Below are 17,006 nucleotides of genomic sequence, written 5' to 3'. Positions count from 1 at the left end.
TTGAAAAACTGCCAAAGGCATTTCCTATTGCAATTATAGGCCTGTACATAATATTAACATGAAATAATTAAAATTTTGTCAACCCCCTGTACCACTATTAAAATAGCTGCTAACCTAGAATGTAATAGTATTTTGAACAAAAGAAAATCTCATCCAAATCCAAATCCCTCATTTGCTTCATGAATCGCAAGCAGTAACCTCTCTTCCAAATGCTGTTTAGATGGATACTCCGGCAAATCTAATTGATTGAAACTGCATAAAGAACAATCGATGTCAATTCCACTCACATAACAAATGATTCATCACGAGATGTAATATAGCCAAAACTTGACCCGAAAAATTATGTCGATAGAATATATAACCAACTGAAAGTAGAGAAATGGTACCATGTATGAGCAGAAGGCAAGTGATCAGAACTTCCATATGCCTTGTGTATTTGAAACTTTTGAGCACCTGAAATTCCTTGAAGTGCGCTAAAACCCTCTAGAGGCACCTGAAACATTGGAAGTAAAAATCAGACCCATTAATCGTACATTACATGTTCACAGCTCCAAGTCCAGCCCCAAGTCTTCAATACAATGAACCAACGTTATTCAATCTTTTAAAATACGAGAGAAAGAAAGAGTATTGGAATAGAATGCAAACTGAACACATACTCTTGCTTATGTTCACAACCATGTGACACATACACTTAAACTCTCGACCATTTGGAAGAAAGTAAACAGAAAAACTGGTGTAACAGAATGTAGCTAGCATTTAACTTATTCACATCTTATACATCCGAACTCCAAATAAAAGTATTTCCAATATGAAGGATAATTTCTCAACATAGAAAATCACTAAATTTTGGGACACTGCCAATAAAAGATCAAAATGTTTAAAGCTCTGGAAGAAATATACCTTGGATGTGCCTGTCACAAACTGCAACAGCCTAGCCTTGTCCTCTTTGCTGAAACCTTGAACAACCTCCCAAAACCATTGAATCACCGGGGAAGCAGCACTATATCCAGAATATTCTGTATTTGCTCTCAAGTCATCCACTGAAATAAAATGTATAACCGAGTGTTAAAATTTCTTTTATAGGAATTAAAAACTTGTAAAAATAACCAGCATCAATCAAATGAGCTAGAATGACATCAACAAAGGAAAATGAAAAAAAACGAAAGAAACTCAATAAAGATTAGGTAAATTAATGTAACAAACTTACAATCAATATCGGGAAGTCCGCTGATCAATAGTTCCAGCTCTTTGTCATTGAATATAGATATCAACTCCTTCGGAATTATTTCACCGAACCCTTCCAAGAAAGCATTTATTTGAGGTCGAATAGCAGTAGTCAATCGATGCTCAGCAACCAAATCAACATATTGATGCTTATTCTCCTCTGTAACTTTAGTATTCCGTCCACCGGGAATCAACTCATAATCAGTCACCTAAACATGTTCATTCAGATTAGACGGTTAACAATGAGGCAACCAATGCATCAATATCATCTCAAAAAGTTTCAGAGCAAAGACAATACTTCTGTTCGTTCATATAAAATCAACTTTTCCTCATCTGCATCAATGCTAAAAGTAAGATCCAGAACATCACTGATATCATTCTGCAATCATGCCAAATACAAGAAAATGTTAGTAATGAACATGCAGATAACATTTTTTATTTTTAGATATGTTGATAGGGTGGAATCAAAACCAAAAATTGCACTTGCCTCAAGCAGCCATTTCAAATTTTTGAAATAAGCCGGATCAATAGCTTCAATATCATGATATGTAACTTTGGCTCCTAGAATGTGCTTATAGAATGATCGAGTAAAATGGACATCCAAGAGCTGACCATCAAATAATGCTTTTCCAACCTGGATAAGATAGATGGGATAAGAAGCATATATACGACATGCAGCATACATTAAAAAAAGGTGCAAATGAACTCACCACTCTGCCAACAAATTTGAAATAAGATAGATGTTCTGTTTGGTAGACAGAGTTCGGGTTCGGCTGAAATGTTGACTCATTGCCCACGGTAGTAAAAAGCAGCGCTCCTTTGTCAAAAATAACCCTGGACAACAATTGATACCACTCCCTTGTAAGTCCACCAGCATCAATACCTTCCTCCCCTTGGAAGTGAACAGTCAACCTTCCCTTCAAATCTTGAGTTGATCTCATTCGAAGCTGGTTGTAGGAATCTTCTAAAACATACGCCCTTCTTACTGATATTCTTAGTGGGCTGTGGTGATGGTCATGCTGATGCTTGATTTTTGATCGGAAGTAGGAACGCTTGTTATCAAAATCAATGAATCTTGGAATCTTCAACATAAGGGCAAAAGATTTCTCAAGCAAGCCAGGATTTTGCCTGATAAAAGCATTTAGCAGCTTCCTATGCTTCTCTGAAAACTTGATGAAAGCACCATGTTTCTCATCTATTTTCATAGCAGCTCCAGATGTTTTCTGCTGAGTACCTGATGTGCTGGCATCTTCAACGTCAGAGATATAAGGAACACCATTGTCATTGTTAGCACCTAACTGTGCAGGATGCAGCTTCTCACAAACCACAAAGAAAGATTCTATGTATGGTAGGATATTTTGAGAACCGGCAGGAAGTGGAGGCATGACACTAGATGGTTTAGACACTGATGAAGTAGATGGCGTAATAATCTCAGATGCTGGCTCAGAGTAGGATTCTATTTTGCTTATGCAACAGCTCAGCTCATGCCACAATGGCTCTAATGCTGAATTGATTTCCGAAAACTCAAAATGAGCACGAGAAATTCCGTCATTCTCTTTCTCAGTCGACGAATTTACAAAGGAACTCAAGGCTTGTAAAACCCTCAAAATTGCAGCACCATTAGTTGACGTACTGAGAAGAGCTTTTATTGTTTCACTGAAAATACGTAATTCATCCATAGCAGACAAAGTCAAGTCTCGAACTGCTCCTGACAGGTGCGAGACAAAAAGCTGACAGTGAATTGGAGCAATGGACACTAATTTCCTCATTACCTCAGCAACGAGACCATATGCATTATCTGACAAACTGAAAGGAATACATGAAATATCAGATGAAATCACCATTGGCAAATGCCATCCACAACATATGGTCTGTAAATTGTGTCATGATAATAAAAAGGAAATAAATGTCAAGAGGCAAGTATCAAAACGCAGGAATCTTATGACTCCCACCACTCCCCGGGAGTCCGGAGTTCTTAAGATCGTAACTAAATCTACCAAAACAAGGCAAACTGACAAAACCCAAACAGAAGAATTAACACAATCTATAAGCATAGGTATAATCATCATACCCTTCTAGTGCAAGCAATGAGCACAGGAGCTGGAGTTCCGTTTGTGGCAGATTACCCAATACTTGCTGATTCTCACATTCCTTACTACCAGAGGGTGTGGGTTTGGAGGAATCATCAATGTTAGGATGAGCATCAAGACCAGAAGAATTAACAGAATTTGTATTTACATCTTCTTCCATTACAGAAATTTGTGGGCCCAATGCTGGCTCTGTAGATATATGGGATTTTTCAGATGAATTACACTTGCCTCCAGCACTATCGATGATGACATCCAGTAAATTTAGCAACTGAGAACAAATACAAAGTATATCCAGTCAGCACTGTCTGCAGTTACATGAAAAAGGATGCACTAAAGATAGCAATAAAACCCAACCATCACCTGTTCAAGATGGGCTATGCTCCTCAAATAAAGGGGTTGTTTCAAGAGACTCAAAAGCATTGCAATGGATATGTATCCTTCACTGTTTTCACCCAAGTTTACTTGATCCTCAATAACCATCACAGCTTTGCCGCGTGTAATATCAGCACTATCTGGGTCTCCTGATGCAGGACGATGGAGCCTAAGCTGAAGCAACATTTTTGCCACATATGGATGATTACGAGCAAGATAAGTGAGAGTTTCGAGGATTCTCCGTGAGAGCAATGGGGGAACTCCTGCACAATCAAACAAATATAAAAGGCATTGATAAATTCATCCACTGTAAAACATTTTAAAACACATTTTTAAAATAATATAAACGGCCACTGATGAAAACAAGCATGAGGAATAAGTGTTGACATCTTAAAACACATTTTCAAAATAATATAAAATGCCATCGAGGAAAACAAGCATGAGGAATAAGAAAACAGAAGTGGAATGTGTGCACTAACTAAACAACAAGGGCATTACTTGTTAGGAACCTGGTATCTTAATAGAAAGAATAGATATTATTTTGAGGGTCTGCAACCATGCCTTGCCTAAAGGACACGATTCTCTCGCAAACGCCGAGATACCTCTCCTTCTCAACCTCACTTATAATTCATAGGCGATGGATCTAATTTCTTCTAACTATCACAGCCCAACTAACCAACCAGATTACTGTCATTTGTTAGAGTAAGTAAACTAGTATTAGCTTCTTTGTAAAGCTTTGTTAAATAGCATAGATATACAAGTGTTAGCTTGTTAGGATGTTCTGCACTCGATCCGCAACCCCCTATCAGAGAAAGCCTTAGCTACTAGTGTGAGCTGTCACACCGATCCAAGGACTATAAATGTCTGTACTCTCTCTGATTCAATCAATAATAGAATATACAATTCAGTTACAGATCCAGTTTCACTCTTTCTCTCCTTTTCTCTTTTAAGCTTTTCTAACCATCAACAATGGCGCCTTCAATTTCTATCAACACTAACACACACCTAAATCCCAACATTACTTCAGAAAATTAAAATCAGTGTCAATTATGGCATAGCACAAATAAAGACAAATCAAGTTTACTTACCGTCAAAAGATTGAGGACGTGAGTACATTACATTGCTCTGACGACCATATAATCTGTATGGAGGTTCAACTGTACTACAATGACTGGATGGCTTTCTTACATCAAGAATTAGTAAATCCATCAGAATTTTCACCAGAGAAGTTCTAGTTTCACTATGGGCACAAAGGTTCAAAAGAAGCCTTTGCAATTGACCTTTATATAATGGCTGCAAAAATTTAAAAACAGAATAAATAACAAATTTGTGCAGATTTTTAAGGACTTCTACCTAGTTCGTATCAAGTAATACCTGAACTATACGAAACAACCGAATCATGCCATGCAAAGCTTCAGTGTCAACTAGAGGTTCTCCATCAGCTTCAAACACCTTAGTTGCACCAGACCTGCGTGAAGCAATGCTTCGTCCTATACCATCCATACCAGTACCGGTACCTTCACCATGTCTAGAAGTCTCACCTCTACGGCTTCTAGGATGCATTCCAAAGAGGGTACGGCTGTATCGATGTGCAAACCTCTCCCTTAACATATTTGCCTCAGCAACAAGAGCAGGAGTAAGGTTGGCAAGGACAGCATCAGATGACGTTAAAAGAACCTGACCAAAATTAGAAAGGATTCATCAGAGACAAACTTTCAGACTCATGTTTATGAAACTGGATACAACCAACAAACTTACCTCTTCTCGTAACTCAGAAGGAAATGTTGCAATTATTGAAACTGTATCCATTTCAACAGGTTGCCCTTCCAACTCCTGAGATTGATGTAGCCTTTGTGCCTGCTGTTGAGCAAGAACTTCTGCTCGAATATCTGGGGGAAGAGCTGCAAGGAATTCTGGATCGATATCCCCACTGTTTTGAGATTCAGCATTAGATGGTCCAGCCACTTGACCTTGCTGAGTTGAAAGGACTTCAGCACGCAATTCCTGAGGAAGGGCGTCCAGAAAAGCAGGATCAATTGCTTCTGATCCAGCACCATTGTTCACCTGCTGTTCACCTGCTGAACCATCATGATCTGCATCTCGGCTTGAATTTTCAGAAACTTCAGTAACACTGTGGAGAGATGCATCTCTCCCACCTAGAGGAGAAGAATGACCAAAAGACACGTTTGCTCTTCTTGTTCGTGCAGCCTGTGATTCACCTGCTATTCTATCTGCAGAAACCTGCCTTTCTCCGCCATCATCATGGCCGTCAGCACTTCCAATCTCAACATCTAGGCTCCGAAGACTTTCCCCAAAAGTTGCCCCACTACCACTACTCTCTTGGCTGACAGCTTCAACATCTCGCACAGCTACATCATTATGCTCAAACTGCATCTCAACTGCTTGAGAGTGAGTGTTTGATACATCTGCTTGCGGCGATCCATTTCCAGCAGGTCTGTCATCAGCATTGTTGTTATTGTTATCAGTTGACTCGTGTGTCACCATACCACCTTCCTGAGTTGCATTGCTTTCGCCTGGGATGTCTACACCTGAACCTCCTGAATTGTGCATCTGGCTGGTCTCAACTATTTTACTATCAAGACCTGCTTCATTTGAATTGTTATCAGATGACTTTTCAGGAGCAGGTCGCCTTAATTGAGAGACAAGCAACTCCTCAAGGCCCTGTGGTACAACACCAGTGTTTGACCTGCCACTTTGCTGGTTATTATCACTCCACAGGTTTGAACGGTGTCCATGGCGTCCACTTCTTAGTGATCGAAAGATATTATCCAAACCCGTTGAGTTCTCTGTTACACGGTCTGAATTTTTTTATAAAAGTGTCATTATCGAAATGAGAAGTATAAATAAATTAAATAAAAACACTACTGTAATACAATGTCGAGCTAAGAAATTCATAAAGTAATAGACCTGATTGCCCAGTAGACTGCTGGAATGAGGAGGAAGGTCCAACCAAAAGAGGATGTCGTGAAGGTGTAGAATTATCACCAGTTCTGCCCAAAAGGTTGTAAATAGATGTCGTCCGACCAGGGCGTCTAGAACCAAAAACTTCAACTGGCATCACATGAAGAGCCTCATTTGGAAAATTATTCTCTCTTCCGAAAACCTCAATATGATCAAATACATTAATTCCATTAATGCCCTCCTCAAGTCTAAGTATAACCCCATCTTCGTCCTCATCGTCCTCGTCCTCGCCCTCTTCAAATTCATTCAAGAATGCGCCATAATCAGAATCAATCTCATCAGGATCAATCCCATCATGATCATCTTGATCTGTGTCAGGATGTGGCAAGTGATGGACATCGTCTTCTTCAAAATCATTATGTTCTTCGTCATCTTCATCCACATCTTCACCGTCAACTCCTGACATATCATCCTCGTCATCCTCATCATCCTCATCATCATCAAGATTTTCATGACCATGGGGTTGGATTTCAAATCGTAGCCCTGCATTTTCAATTCCGTCCTCACGACCTCTGGCATCCTCAGCAGTTTCATGCATGTACTCATCCTCATTAGTAGCAGCAAATCCCCCATCAAAATCTTGATCGTGTTCCATATCATCAGTAACAGCTTCGGACCCACCATAAGACGGAATCACATTGTATGGCTCAACGTGGTCAACTTGAAGGGAGTTATGATTGACCTGAGATGTAGTTTCCATCGACTGAGATATGTTGTCAATATTATTTGTTCTTCCGTGACTGGGATCAGAATGCTTTGTTGAATTATCACCCTTCCCTGCACTCGAATCAACTGAATGAACATGCTCCTTGGATACCAACTCAAGAGCCTTGACAATACCAGTAGCCACTTTAGATGAGTCAGCATGGTCCAAGTCTAAAACTTGGAGAGTACGAGTAAAAGATTTAACTAGACCAGCATCCATAAAGGTGGAAGAGGCCTCCGCTGAGATGCTTGAGCCAGCAGGTGTGCGAGCAGCCAAAACATCATTAAGTAGATCAACAAAGACCTGAATTTCATTGCCTGGTGGCTTAACACCAGTACATGAATCAACAAATTCATTTATAATCTGACCTATCTCTGTAAAAATCCTCCTTCTTGCCTCTGTAGAACGGACACATGCAGCCACCATAAACTGGTTACCTCTGGTAGCCAGTTTCTGCCTCCAATCACCATCAGCTTTCTTGTCCTTTTTGGAATTTCGAGAATAAGGAAGAAAATTACGAAGAATGTGGTGGAATATTCCTCCCCCACTTAAATCAGCTTGGCTCTTTTGATATGTTCCCCTAGTGCTGCTTACTTCCGCATCTCGCCGAAGCAGAACATGAACAGATGATGGGTACATCAATAATATCTCCGTCAGAAGTTTCAAAGTAAATACTATCTTTGCAAGTGATGCAGAAGCTTCCTGGCTATTGGTTTCATTCCCTTCGGACAAAGTGGCAACTGCCTTTCCTTTCCCCCTCACCGTACAGACATCAATGTCCATGTCACTTGATGTTGGTGAGCTAGGGACGATATTTGAGGCAGTGTCATCCTTCAAAGGTGGGACAACAAAAGTATATATGGACTCAAGAAGAAGCTCTATAACATTAACAAAACTTTGACTAGGTTTTTTGTGACTTTTGACACCCTTTGAATCATTAATTTTTGCATGACCATTTCCAGAAACAGCTGTGGTTGTACTTCCCAAAACAACCTTCCCATCATTATTCTGTCCTTTGTCTTTATCCTTCTCCTTTTCTTTATCCTTGGATTTGTCTTTATCACGGTCTTTCAGCAAGACAATGTAAGGTCTTTCACCCACCATTTCAGCTTGGCAAACAGATTGAGCAGCTTGCATAAATATTATTGGATCACGGGAAATCACAGAAGCTAAATTTAAAAGGAAATTGCGGGGATTGACCCTCCCATTTGGATGCCGGTTGGAAGCATCTACAAGACTGAGTTTTATCTCAGATTCCATTGCTTGCTGGAGAGTTTGCGGATCTTCAAGAATGTGACGAACAATACTAGCAGCAACATTGTCAAACCCAGAGAAGAGGCTACTAGTTGGCAAGGAAAGAAGTGAACTAAATCCACCAGCATCAAAAAAGGCAAGAGCAACGGAATGATTCCTTGTAAGATTGGAACATAGTAGCAGAAGAGCATGCATTGTGTCTGAGGGAAGTTGGTATTTCATACAACTACAGGCAATCTCAACAAGTCTCTTCTGCTCATGTATATCTGCAAACTTGGAAGACAGTCCCAAAGTAGACTCTAAGTTGTGTTGCTTATTTTCATCAATAGTAATTGATGTCTGCTTACTATTCACAACCTCCTCCTTCAACTGCTCTACAATTTCAGAATTCAATTTTTCATCAACTTGCAACAGCCTATCTAATGCAAGAAAAGCAGCTGTAACCCATTTTGGCGCCTGACGTTTCTCCCCCTGATCAAGACTTGAATCCCACTGGTGAAGTATGTCTGACGCAATTTTGATGAAGTCACTCTTTGAAGCAGCTTCCCGTGCTACAACATCCTCATTAAGAATTAAAGCAAGAACGTGAAACAGTGCAGCCAGCATAGTATTATTTCCATGACCAGAAACCAATCCACATTCCTTTATCCGGTCAACAATAAAAGTGACAACATTAAATCTATATCTGCCATCATCATGAGAGCATATCATTACAAGCAAGTCATGGACAGGAAAAGCTAAAGATTCCTTTTGCAAAAGTTTTGTGCAAGTTGATAACAACTCATCAACAGGAGGAAGTTGGACCATCTCTTCCTCGAGCTGTTGAGCATTGTCATTTTCAGCAGCATCCTTTATGTCTGATTCAGAGTTTCCAAGGGACATGGCGAGTGCCCGAGCAAGTTCATCATCTTCAGGTGTGTCCTCTGGATGGGAAAACAGCCACTCCATTGCCAACTCCACACTATTTGTCCCCACCTGCCTCAAAGCTTCTTCAGCTCTAGACCTGGAAAAACCCATCTCTGCAATTGTTGCAATTGTTGTTTCGTTAGGAGGAGGCCCGGTAATACGCGCATTGCTGCTGCCACTTACATTTTTCACTTCAACCCCTGAATAAACATGCCTAATCATAGAGATAACTGTAGAAACAAAATCATGGCTACAATCAACAAACTGGGGATGAATCCAAACAGGAAGCACTGCCTTCAACACCATAGATTGGAGGACCTTCACAAATATCTCTGCATTCCGCGGGAAAGGGGCATCACCACTTGTAAGGGGTTGTGCAAGTAAGTGCTTTGTTGATGACGATAATATAAAAGAGGAGGTCACTAGATGGTCCATAAGTTTACCATAGCTAGCTAAAGCACTATAAATCCATGAATGATCTGTATCTTTCTTGTCATTAAGTTTTGCATTCCCATCCTCAGTTTCCATAGGTGATGCAGGGGTAACTGTGAAGAGCAATTGACTAGTAGCTTCAAATGTGGTCAATACGGATTGAATAACACCACGCCCATACAAACAGTTCAGAAGAACAGGATTGCAAGAATCTGGCCTCTCCATTAAAATAATATCAAAAAAGTCCATGACTTTGCCAAAATAACAACATTTTGTTGATATTGAAGCTTCAATTACATGGTCAACAAAATTCATGTGATCTAAAGCAGTGCATGCAAAAGTAGAAGCCACTGATTTTGAAGCGGGGCTTACGCTCACAACATCATCACGTCGGCGAGAAGGTTGCAACATTATTTTTCCCAACTCCTGGAACAAATGGGTAATGTGAAATGAAAGTGATCTGACCATGTCACAGCAAGAAGTAAAATATGTCCTCTGCTTGTCGCATTCCTTATTATTAGCCACAGAACCATCAACAGACCCAGAATTGTGCAGCTGATTACTGGAACTCAACCGCCTGATTGAAGGGCCAACAGAATTTGTTCGGTGTTGAGAAACAGTGGAACGGCCCAAATCTCGATACAGGTTAATAAGATCAAAAAACTGGGACTCCATACCCCAGCCTGAAGTCCGCCTTCTGAGTAATGGATCAAGAATCTGCCTGAAAGAATTGAACCTTTGATCATCAGTTTCACTTGCATCAACTTCGACCTGTTGTGAGTCGGTAGAAGAACAGGCACCATCATCTTCTGTCTCAGGCTTCGTATTTTCAAGTAGAGCAATTTGCCACAAAATTTCACGGTGAACATGGCCAATGTTTTCAAGAACATCCTTGCTGTCATTTCCAAATTCTAAAAGTAAAGCAGCCATCCAACGGTTGTCTTTTGAAGCAGCAAGAAAGAGAAGGAACTCAACCAGGAAAAGTGAAGAAAAGGTGTTGTTTTCAGTTGTCATCCTCGGATCTAGTAACAAAGGTCGTGGAGCTACACCAAAACCAGCTATTGCTATCTTCAAGTGCTCCCTAAGAGCGGAGCAGAAAGCACGTGCTAGAGGAGTGGAGTGATGTTGTGTGAATCCTTTAAATACCATGGTGCTATGCAAAGCAATAGACATGCCATCTGAGGATTGTGCAATAGCTGGTCGTAATAACAGGTTCAATAAAGCTTCAATTCCAGATCTTTCCACAAATAACCGACAGGTTTCAGCATTTTCCATAGTCCGGTGAACCAATACCATCAGATGAAAAATGCATAGCTGGACAAATTGCTCACCCTTTATCCCTTCAGCAGCAGAATCATCTGAACCTACCAGGCTTTCATTTCCCTTACCTTCGGAGTCTGTTTCCATTGCACTGCTCTCAGCATCTTTTCCTGAAGATCCTGTACCATTACCGTCTCCAAAGAACGCAATCTTTTGAATGATTTCGATGATAATGTCAACACCAGTACTTCTCAATGAAGATACATGTCGTAGAAGTTCCTCCACAGAATTTGCCAAAGGAACAATAGCCTCATTCATGGCTAAGACATACTTTTTGCTTGTGAAGATGTCAACAAGGAACTGCAGTGATGAAGTTTCTTTGACAACCTCTAAGCCTTTGGCATTAAGACATATGGCCCCAAGACCATTTGGAATGCATGTCAAAGCCTTCGACGAAGGAAGTATTCCAGATACAATTGAAGATAAAAAAGCATCAGGGAGACCCATTTCATGCAGAGCAGAAAAGCATGTAGGATCTTTGTGGATCATTTCACTCATAACAGTAACAGCTGAATAGTAAATTTCACCTCCAAACTTATTTACATTCTGAAAAATCGAGACCAGAGTTGACGGCAAAGGACTATCATTAGAGTGTTGAGATCTGGTAGGGTTAGCAGGGTTATATGTTGCGGAACCAAGAGCCTTAAGGGACACCTTTATGAGTCTCTTCTGACTGTGAAGCTGATCAGTATTACGTCTTGAGCTTTCACCAGTGAGCAACAGATTATCATTTTCTCCAACAAAACCAATGACCCTGTGTACCTCGGTCTGCAATCTTTGAGCCAAAAGCTCAATACCCCCCAACTCTTTAAACAAAGATACAGCCGAGCTACTATAATCCATAAGCTTCTGAAGGGTTTTGACGGCAAAACAAACCAGATGAATGTGTGCAAGATCAGAATCTTCCAGCAGAGGCAAGAATGTGGGTACCATACCAGACCCTCTAATATTACTCCCGGAAGATGAAGTTGACACCACATGCAGCAAATAGAACTGAAGAAGTGCCTCAACAAAACCAAGGGAAGATGAATCATTAGAACTCTTCAATGACAAAATAGCCCTCTGAAGCACATTCAAGAGAATCACGCGATTCCCTCCGGTAAAAGTCATATTAGATCCACTGAGTATCCTTGCCCTCTCATGAGATGATGTATATGCTGCTAACTGAGCTCCTAATGCAAGCATTGCAAGTGTTCTAGTCGATCCAGATATAGTTTTTTCAGAACGTACAACTTTAACCAACTCATTTGTATATTCTGGTTCGTTAGCAAAAAAGGAAACAAGCTCGTCGTGGGCATCACTGGACTGGACCAACACAACGAAAGCAAGAATACAAATCTTGTTGTAAAGCCTGCTTATTCTTGGAGACTGGAAGGCACGAGCATATCTGATTCTTGTGAGCAATGAGAATCGGAGCTCTGGAGGAACACTATATTGCTCAATGCATCTCTTCAACAATGACAAGTCATCTTCTTTGCACAAATGCATATTTGGCATGTGTATAACTCTCAAGCTTGAGGTAACTGTGTCTACACTTTGATCCTTGCTTTGGGCACAGGATCCGTGCACCTCAAAATAAAGAGTAGAACCTACACGGAAATTGGATTGGTCACTACCATTTTCGGCGTCAGAAGGAAACGAACACTGTGCTTCATCATGGACTTTCTCGTTTGCCATGACACAAGAGTACAGCCCAAGGCCCTCCTCCTTGCTTCCCCACCCTTGTGCTAGGGACAGGAGATTGCTGTTCACTGAACCACATCCAACCATCTTTGAACTTCCATGAAGCTTAGAGGGGTTTATTTTTACAAACGCAAAAAGAGTTTCTAATGTTGCAATAATAATCTCAGGATCTGTTGAAGCTAGTAAAAGCTTGAAGTGCTGCAAAGAAAAGGAGATATATTATATCAGGAAATAACAATGTCAGATAAAAAATGAATGAATCACTTGACTAAAATAGAAGATAGAATGAAATAAATAAATAAATCAAATTAAGGCTGCAATTGAAATAGAACATAATATCTTTACAATTTACCTCTAAGCCATCAAAGGTACTCTTGTTTGGACAGTTTTCAAAAATTATTTGCATCACCCGTAGTATTTGCAGAATTGCATGTTTTGGTAATGGGGTGTCATCTTCCAGATTATCCGACAGAGTTAGGTCATTTCGACATAACAAATATGTCTTGAAGTATGTATCAAAATGAAGCAACAATGGCCTCCAATGATGAAAATTCCCCTGATGTTAAAATTAATGTTAATATGTAAGGCATGTGACAGGAAAAAATAAAATACTATATGCGCAAATGATCATGTTATTACCTTATTGTACTCCCACCAAAAGCCAGAGAGGGGTAAAGCTATGTCTTGTAACGGACATTGGATGACCTTCTCAATGAAAGCTTTGATCTTATGAGGCTGAAATCAATTAATTGCCAAATCAGATTACACCAGTAATAAGGGAATGAATGAAAGTAAAAAGCCTAACCCATTACACTTTCTGGCAAGTGTTACTTAATAATCAGATTTTGAAGGTATGTATATAGACAATATTGCACATATGGGTAACCACCATTTATGCCAATATGAATACCAACATTTAACAAAGTCTTATACTTCGATCGATACATGCATCAATGACCATACTCAATGGGCTCCTAAGATCTAATGCACATGCTTTACTGATATGGAAATGTCCTCCCTTTAACAAAAAATGGCATGTTACTACAAAAAATGAATATTAGAGATTACGCTACTGTCGGACCCGTCACATATTGCACAAACTACTAGGAACTCAAAATTATAAATTCTATCAGGAAATAATTTCCGAATCACCGCATTAATGGCAAATATTCTACCCGATCACCGATTGAAAATCAGGGTATCCCAAATTGGAGGATTTAAAAACACCATGCGTTGAAGCAAGAGTCGGTGTTACACCAAGGGTCAGTGTAACCGCGTGTAATATTATTATAGACTATTAACTTCGGAGGCTGATTTTCAATTTGCAACGTATATTTTGAAGAATGCTAAACTTTTGCAGGATATGACAGTCTGCATTGCTAGTTATTCAAGTCTGACACGGATACCCAATCTTTATAAGATTTATCCTCCTGTCCAAGGATCTCTCGCATGTAAGCTTTCATTGACATGAAAGCTTCTAGTTCCTTGCTAGATGTAACCCTTTAGTTTTCATTAGTTTCTTTATATGCTACTACTGGAATTGGAGGTTTGAACAATGTTGGCATGGTCTCCTTATACAAATCAATGGCCCACAAATACTAGGGTGGCATTGATAACGATCTAATCTACATTTCGTTGCATATTATTATTACTATTAGCAAAAAGTTATCTTCAGTAGAATATTGATTCAAACACACCAACAAGCAAAATACAAACTGCAATACCATAATCATTTTTGCAATACCAAAGAGATTGATGGTTTTTCGACCTCAATTCAAACACAGCAACAAACAAAATACAAACTGCAGCTTTGATTAATCTCTACATCACAACTATTGATTCTTATATTGGTTTCCCTAGATACATACCAATCACAACCTGAATCCACATAACTTTCAGTTAAAGGATTCTCTTCTTTTTTTTAAGTAACGTCAGGAGATACCATAAACTTAAGCTCTTGACAAGTAACGGAAAAGAAACTCATTTTTGCTTTGTTACTTAAACCAAAAAGAAAAAAGAAAATACAATACAATTTCTTGACTTTTAACAAAAAATAATAATTTTCTGTGCCATTTCTATTAATAATAAAAAGCATATGCTACACTTTTAGTCTGCCAATGCTAAATTCATAACAAGAAAACCGGCCTTTTCCACTGATTTCTCTATCTAATACATAATAGTTCAAATGACATACAGAATTCGTCAAAATGATCGGGAAAGAAAAAACAAAAAAAATAACCAACCAATCGAAAAAAACAATCAAAACTCATGACTTGCAAAATTCTCAGACATATTCCATATCAGCCAATAAAAAACTAAATTTTCAATAGAAAAATAGCATCGCAGATGCAGTAACCTAATATCAAATCACACAGCCTTGTAAAAAATACTTTTTTTCTTCTAAAGAACCTAGCGGTGAAACTCACGCCTATTGAGTTTGAGAAGTAGGGAACTGCAGGTTCGAACCCGCACCCCAACATATTCCAATCGAAAAACAATCAAAACTCATGACTTGCAAAAGTCTCAAACATATTCCATATCAGCCAATAAAAAGCTAAATTTTCAATAGAAAAATAGCATCACAGATGCAGTGACCTAATAAAAAATTACACAGCCTTGTAGGAAATACTTTTTTTCTAAAGAACCTGGCGGGGAAACCCATGCGTATTAAGTTTGAGAAGTAGGGAACTGCGGGTTAGAACCCGCACCCCCAACATATTACAATCGAAAAAACAATCAAAACTCATGACTTGCAAAAGTCTCACATATTCCATATCCGCCAATAAAATACTAAATTCCCAATAGAAAAATAGTGTCACAGATGCAGTAACCTAATCACAAATTACACAGCCTTGTAGGAAATACTTTTTTTCTTCTAAAGAACCTAGCAGTGAAACTCACGCGTATTAAGTTTGAGAAGTAGGGAACTGCGGGTTCGAACCCGCACCCCAACATACCAAGTGTCCTGGCAATTTTTTACCAAATGAACCGGGACAAAAAAAACATTTTTTTATCAACAAAACAGATAAATGCGCGCCAACATACCAAATGTCCGGGTATTTTTTATCATCAAAAACGGATAAATACACAATAAAAATAAAATTAAATTGAAAGGTTTAATCAATATGATTTAAAAAGCAACCCTTTTGAACCCTAATAACAAGTAAAACAATAAATAACAAGTAATATAGAGAGAATAGTGACTAACAGGTTCAGAATCAAGCTTTATAGATGGACCAATGGAACCTTCGTTTGATAAAAGCTGCCGAAGCCTCGAATGCCAACTTGATCTTAGGGTTGTCATCTAACCCTAAACTTCTCCACTGTGAATAGCTACTGCCACAAACAAATTCAAATTAAAAAAACCCTTCAAAATCAAAATCAGTATACAAAAACAACACAGAATCAATTCGTTTTATTATTAACCAAACTAAAACGGTTTAAATTGAAACACAATCGGTAATAAACAAGGAATCATATTCAAATTCAATTATTCAGTATCGCATATGAAAAAATTAAATAAAAAATTAAAAAAATGTTTAATCTGTTTAATCGATACCTGAGAGATTAGAGAGAAAACGATAGATGCATACACATCGAAGAATCGAAATCGAAAGAATTAGGGTTGCAATTAGAAATCGCTGTGAAAATTGTTAATGTGTTTTTTGTATAACGAGCAAGGTTTAGCCCTTTTGGAAGCAAAGCAAAAAATGGAGTGTGCGTGTATATGTATTCGTGTATATATACACCCTCGCTACTTAGGGTGCAAGTATATGCCACCAACAAAATGTGAATTTTTTTTTGAAGAACCAACAAAATGTGAAATTAAAGCGCATTATCTTGCCCCTAGGTTAAAAAACACTCAAATTTAATTTTTAGAAGTTTTAGTCATGTGATGAACTAAGTCGATTTGGAATCATGATTGGGCGATATGTTACTAAATGAATCGTCGTTGTTTTAACTTTGAATCTTTGTAGTTTGCGATTTTTATTTACTTAATTGCTATGAAGTATGAACATCTTTAGAAGTAGGCGTGT

At 38.9% G+C, this 17,006-nt stretch overlaps 1 protein-coding gene across 2 annotated transcripts; it reads right to left on the bottom strand.

The window, feature by feature from the left end:
• On the bottom strand, positions 1-16,806 carry LOC146941944 (E3 ubiquitin-protein ligase UPL1-like). 2 transcript variants are annotated; one of them, XM_085755810.1, is made up of 17 exons: positions 16,529-16,806; positions 16,178-16,305; positions 13,609-13,704; positions 13,322-13,525; positions 6,615-13,167; positions 5,445-6,505; positions 5,061-5,363; positions 4,775-4,979; positions 3,675-3,949; positions 3,296-3,582; positions 1,935-3,030; positions 1,712-1,858; positions 1,523-1,603; positions 1,208-1,433; positions 901-1,040; positions 387-493; positions 1-252 (listed from the first exon to the last, which is right to left on the bottom strand). In XM_085755810.1, exons 2-17 carry the CDS (start codon positions 16,271-16,273, stop codon positions 150-152), a joined length of 10,980 nt encoding a protein of 3,659 aa, XP_085611936.1. In that variant the 5' UTR covers positions 16,274-16,305; positions 16,529-16,806; the 3' UTR covers positions 1-149. The 2 variants fall into 2 exon arrangements, with proteins under 2 accessions (XP_085611936.1, XP_085611935.1); XM_085755809.1 differs by having other exon boundaries at positions 16,178-16,302; positions 16,529-16,782.
• Positions 16,807-17,006: the final 200 nt, after the last annotated feature.

Source organism: Medicago sativa, chromosome 3, assembly GCF_051527215.1.
Source record: "Medicago sativa cultivar Bolivia chromosome 3, Bolivia_mono, whole genome shotgun sequence".
Lineage (NCBI taxonomy): Eukaryota > Viridiplantae > Streptophyta > Magnoliopsida > Fabales > Fabaceae > Medicago > Medicago sativa.
Note: the sequence above shows the minus strand (reverse complement) of the source record. Positions and strands in the feature narration are given on the sequence as shown.

What these genes read in the sequence shown, in the direction of transcription:
- LOC146941944 (XM_085755810.1), bottom strand. Translation starts at nt 16,273, where the DNA reads ATGACAACCCTAAGATCAAGTTGGCATTCGAGGCTTCGGCAGCTTTTA. An exon ending in GTACCTTTGATGGCTTAGAG is followed by an intron (nt 13,168 to 13,321) that starts GTAAATTGTAAA and finishes TTTTCTTTGCAG; the next exon opens with CACTTCAAGCTTTTACTAGC. An exon ending in CTTCTGAGTTACGAGAAGAG is followed by an intron (nt 5,364 to 5,444) that starts GTAAGTTTGTTG and finishes AATTTTGGTCAG; the next exon opens with GTTCTTTTAACGTCATCTGA.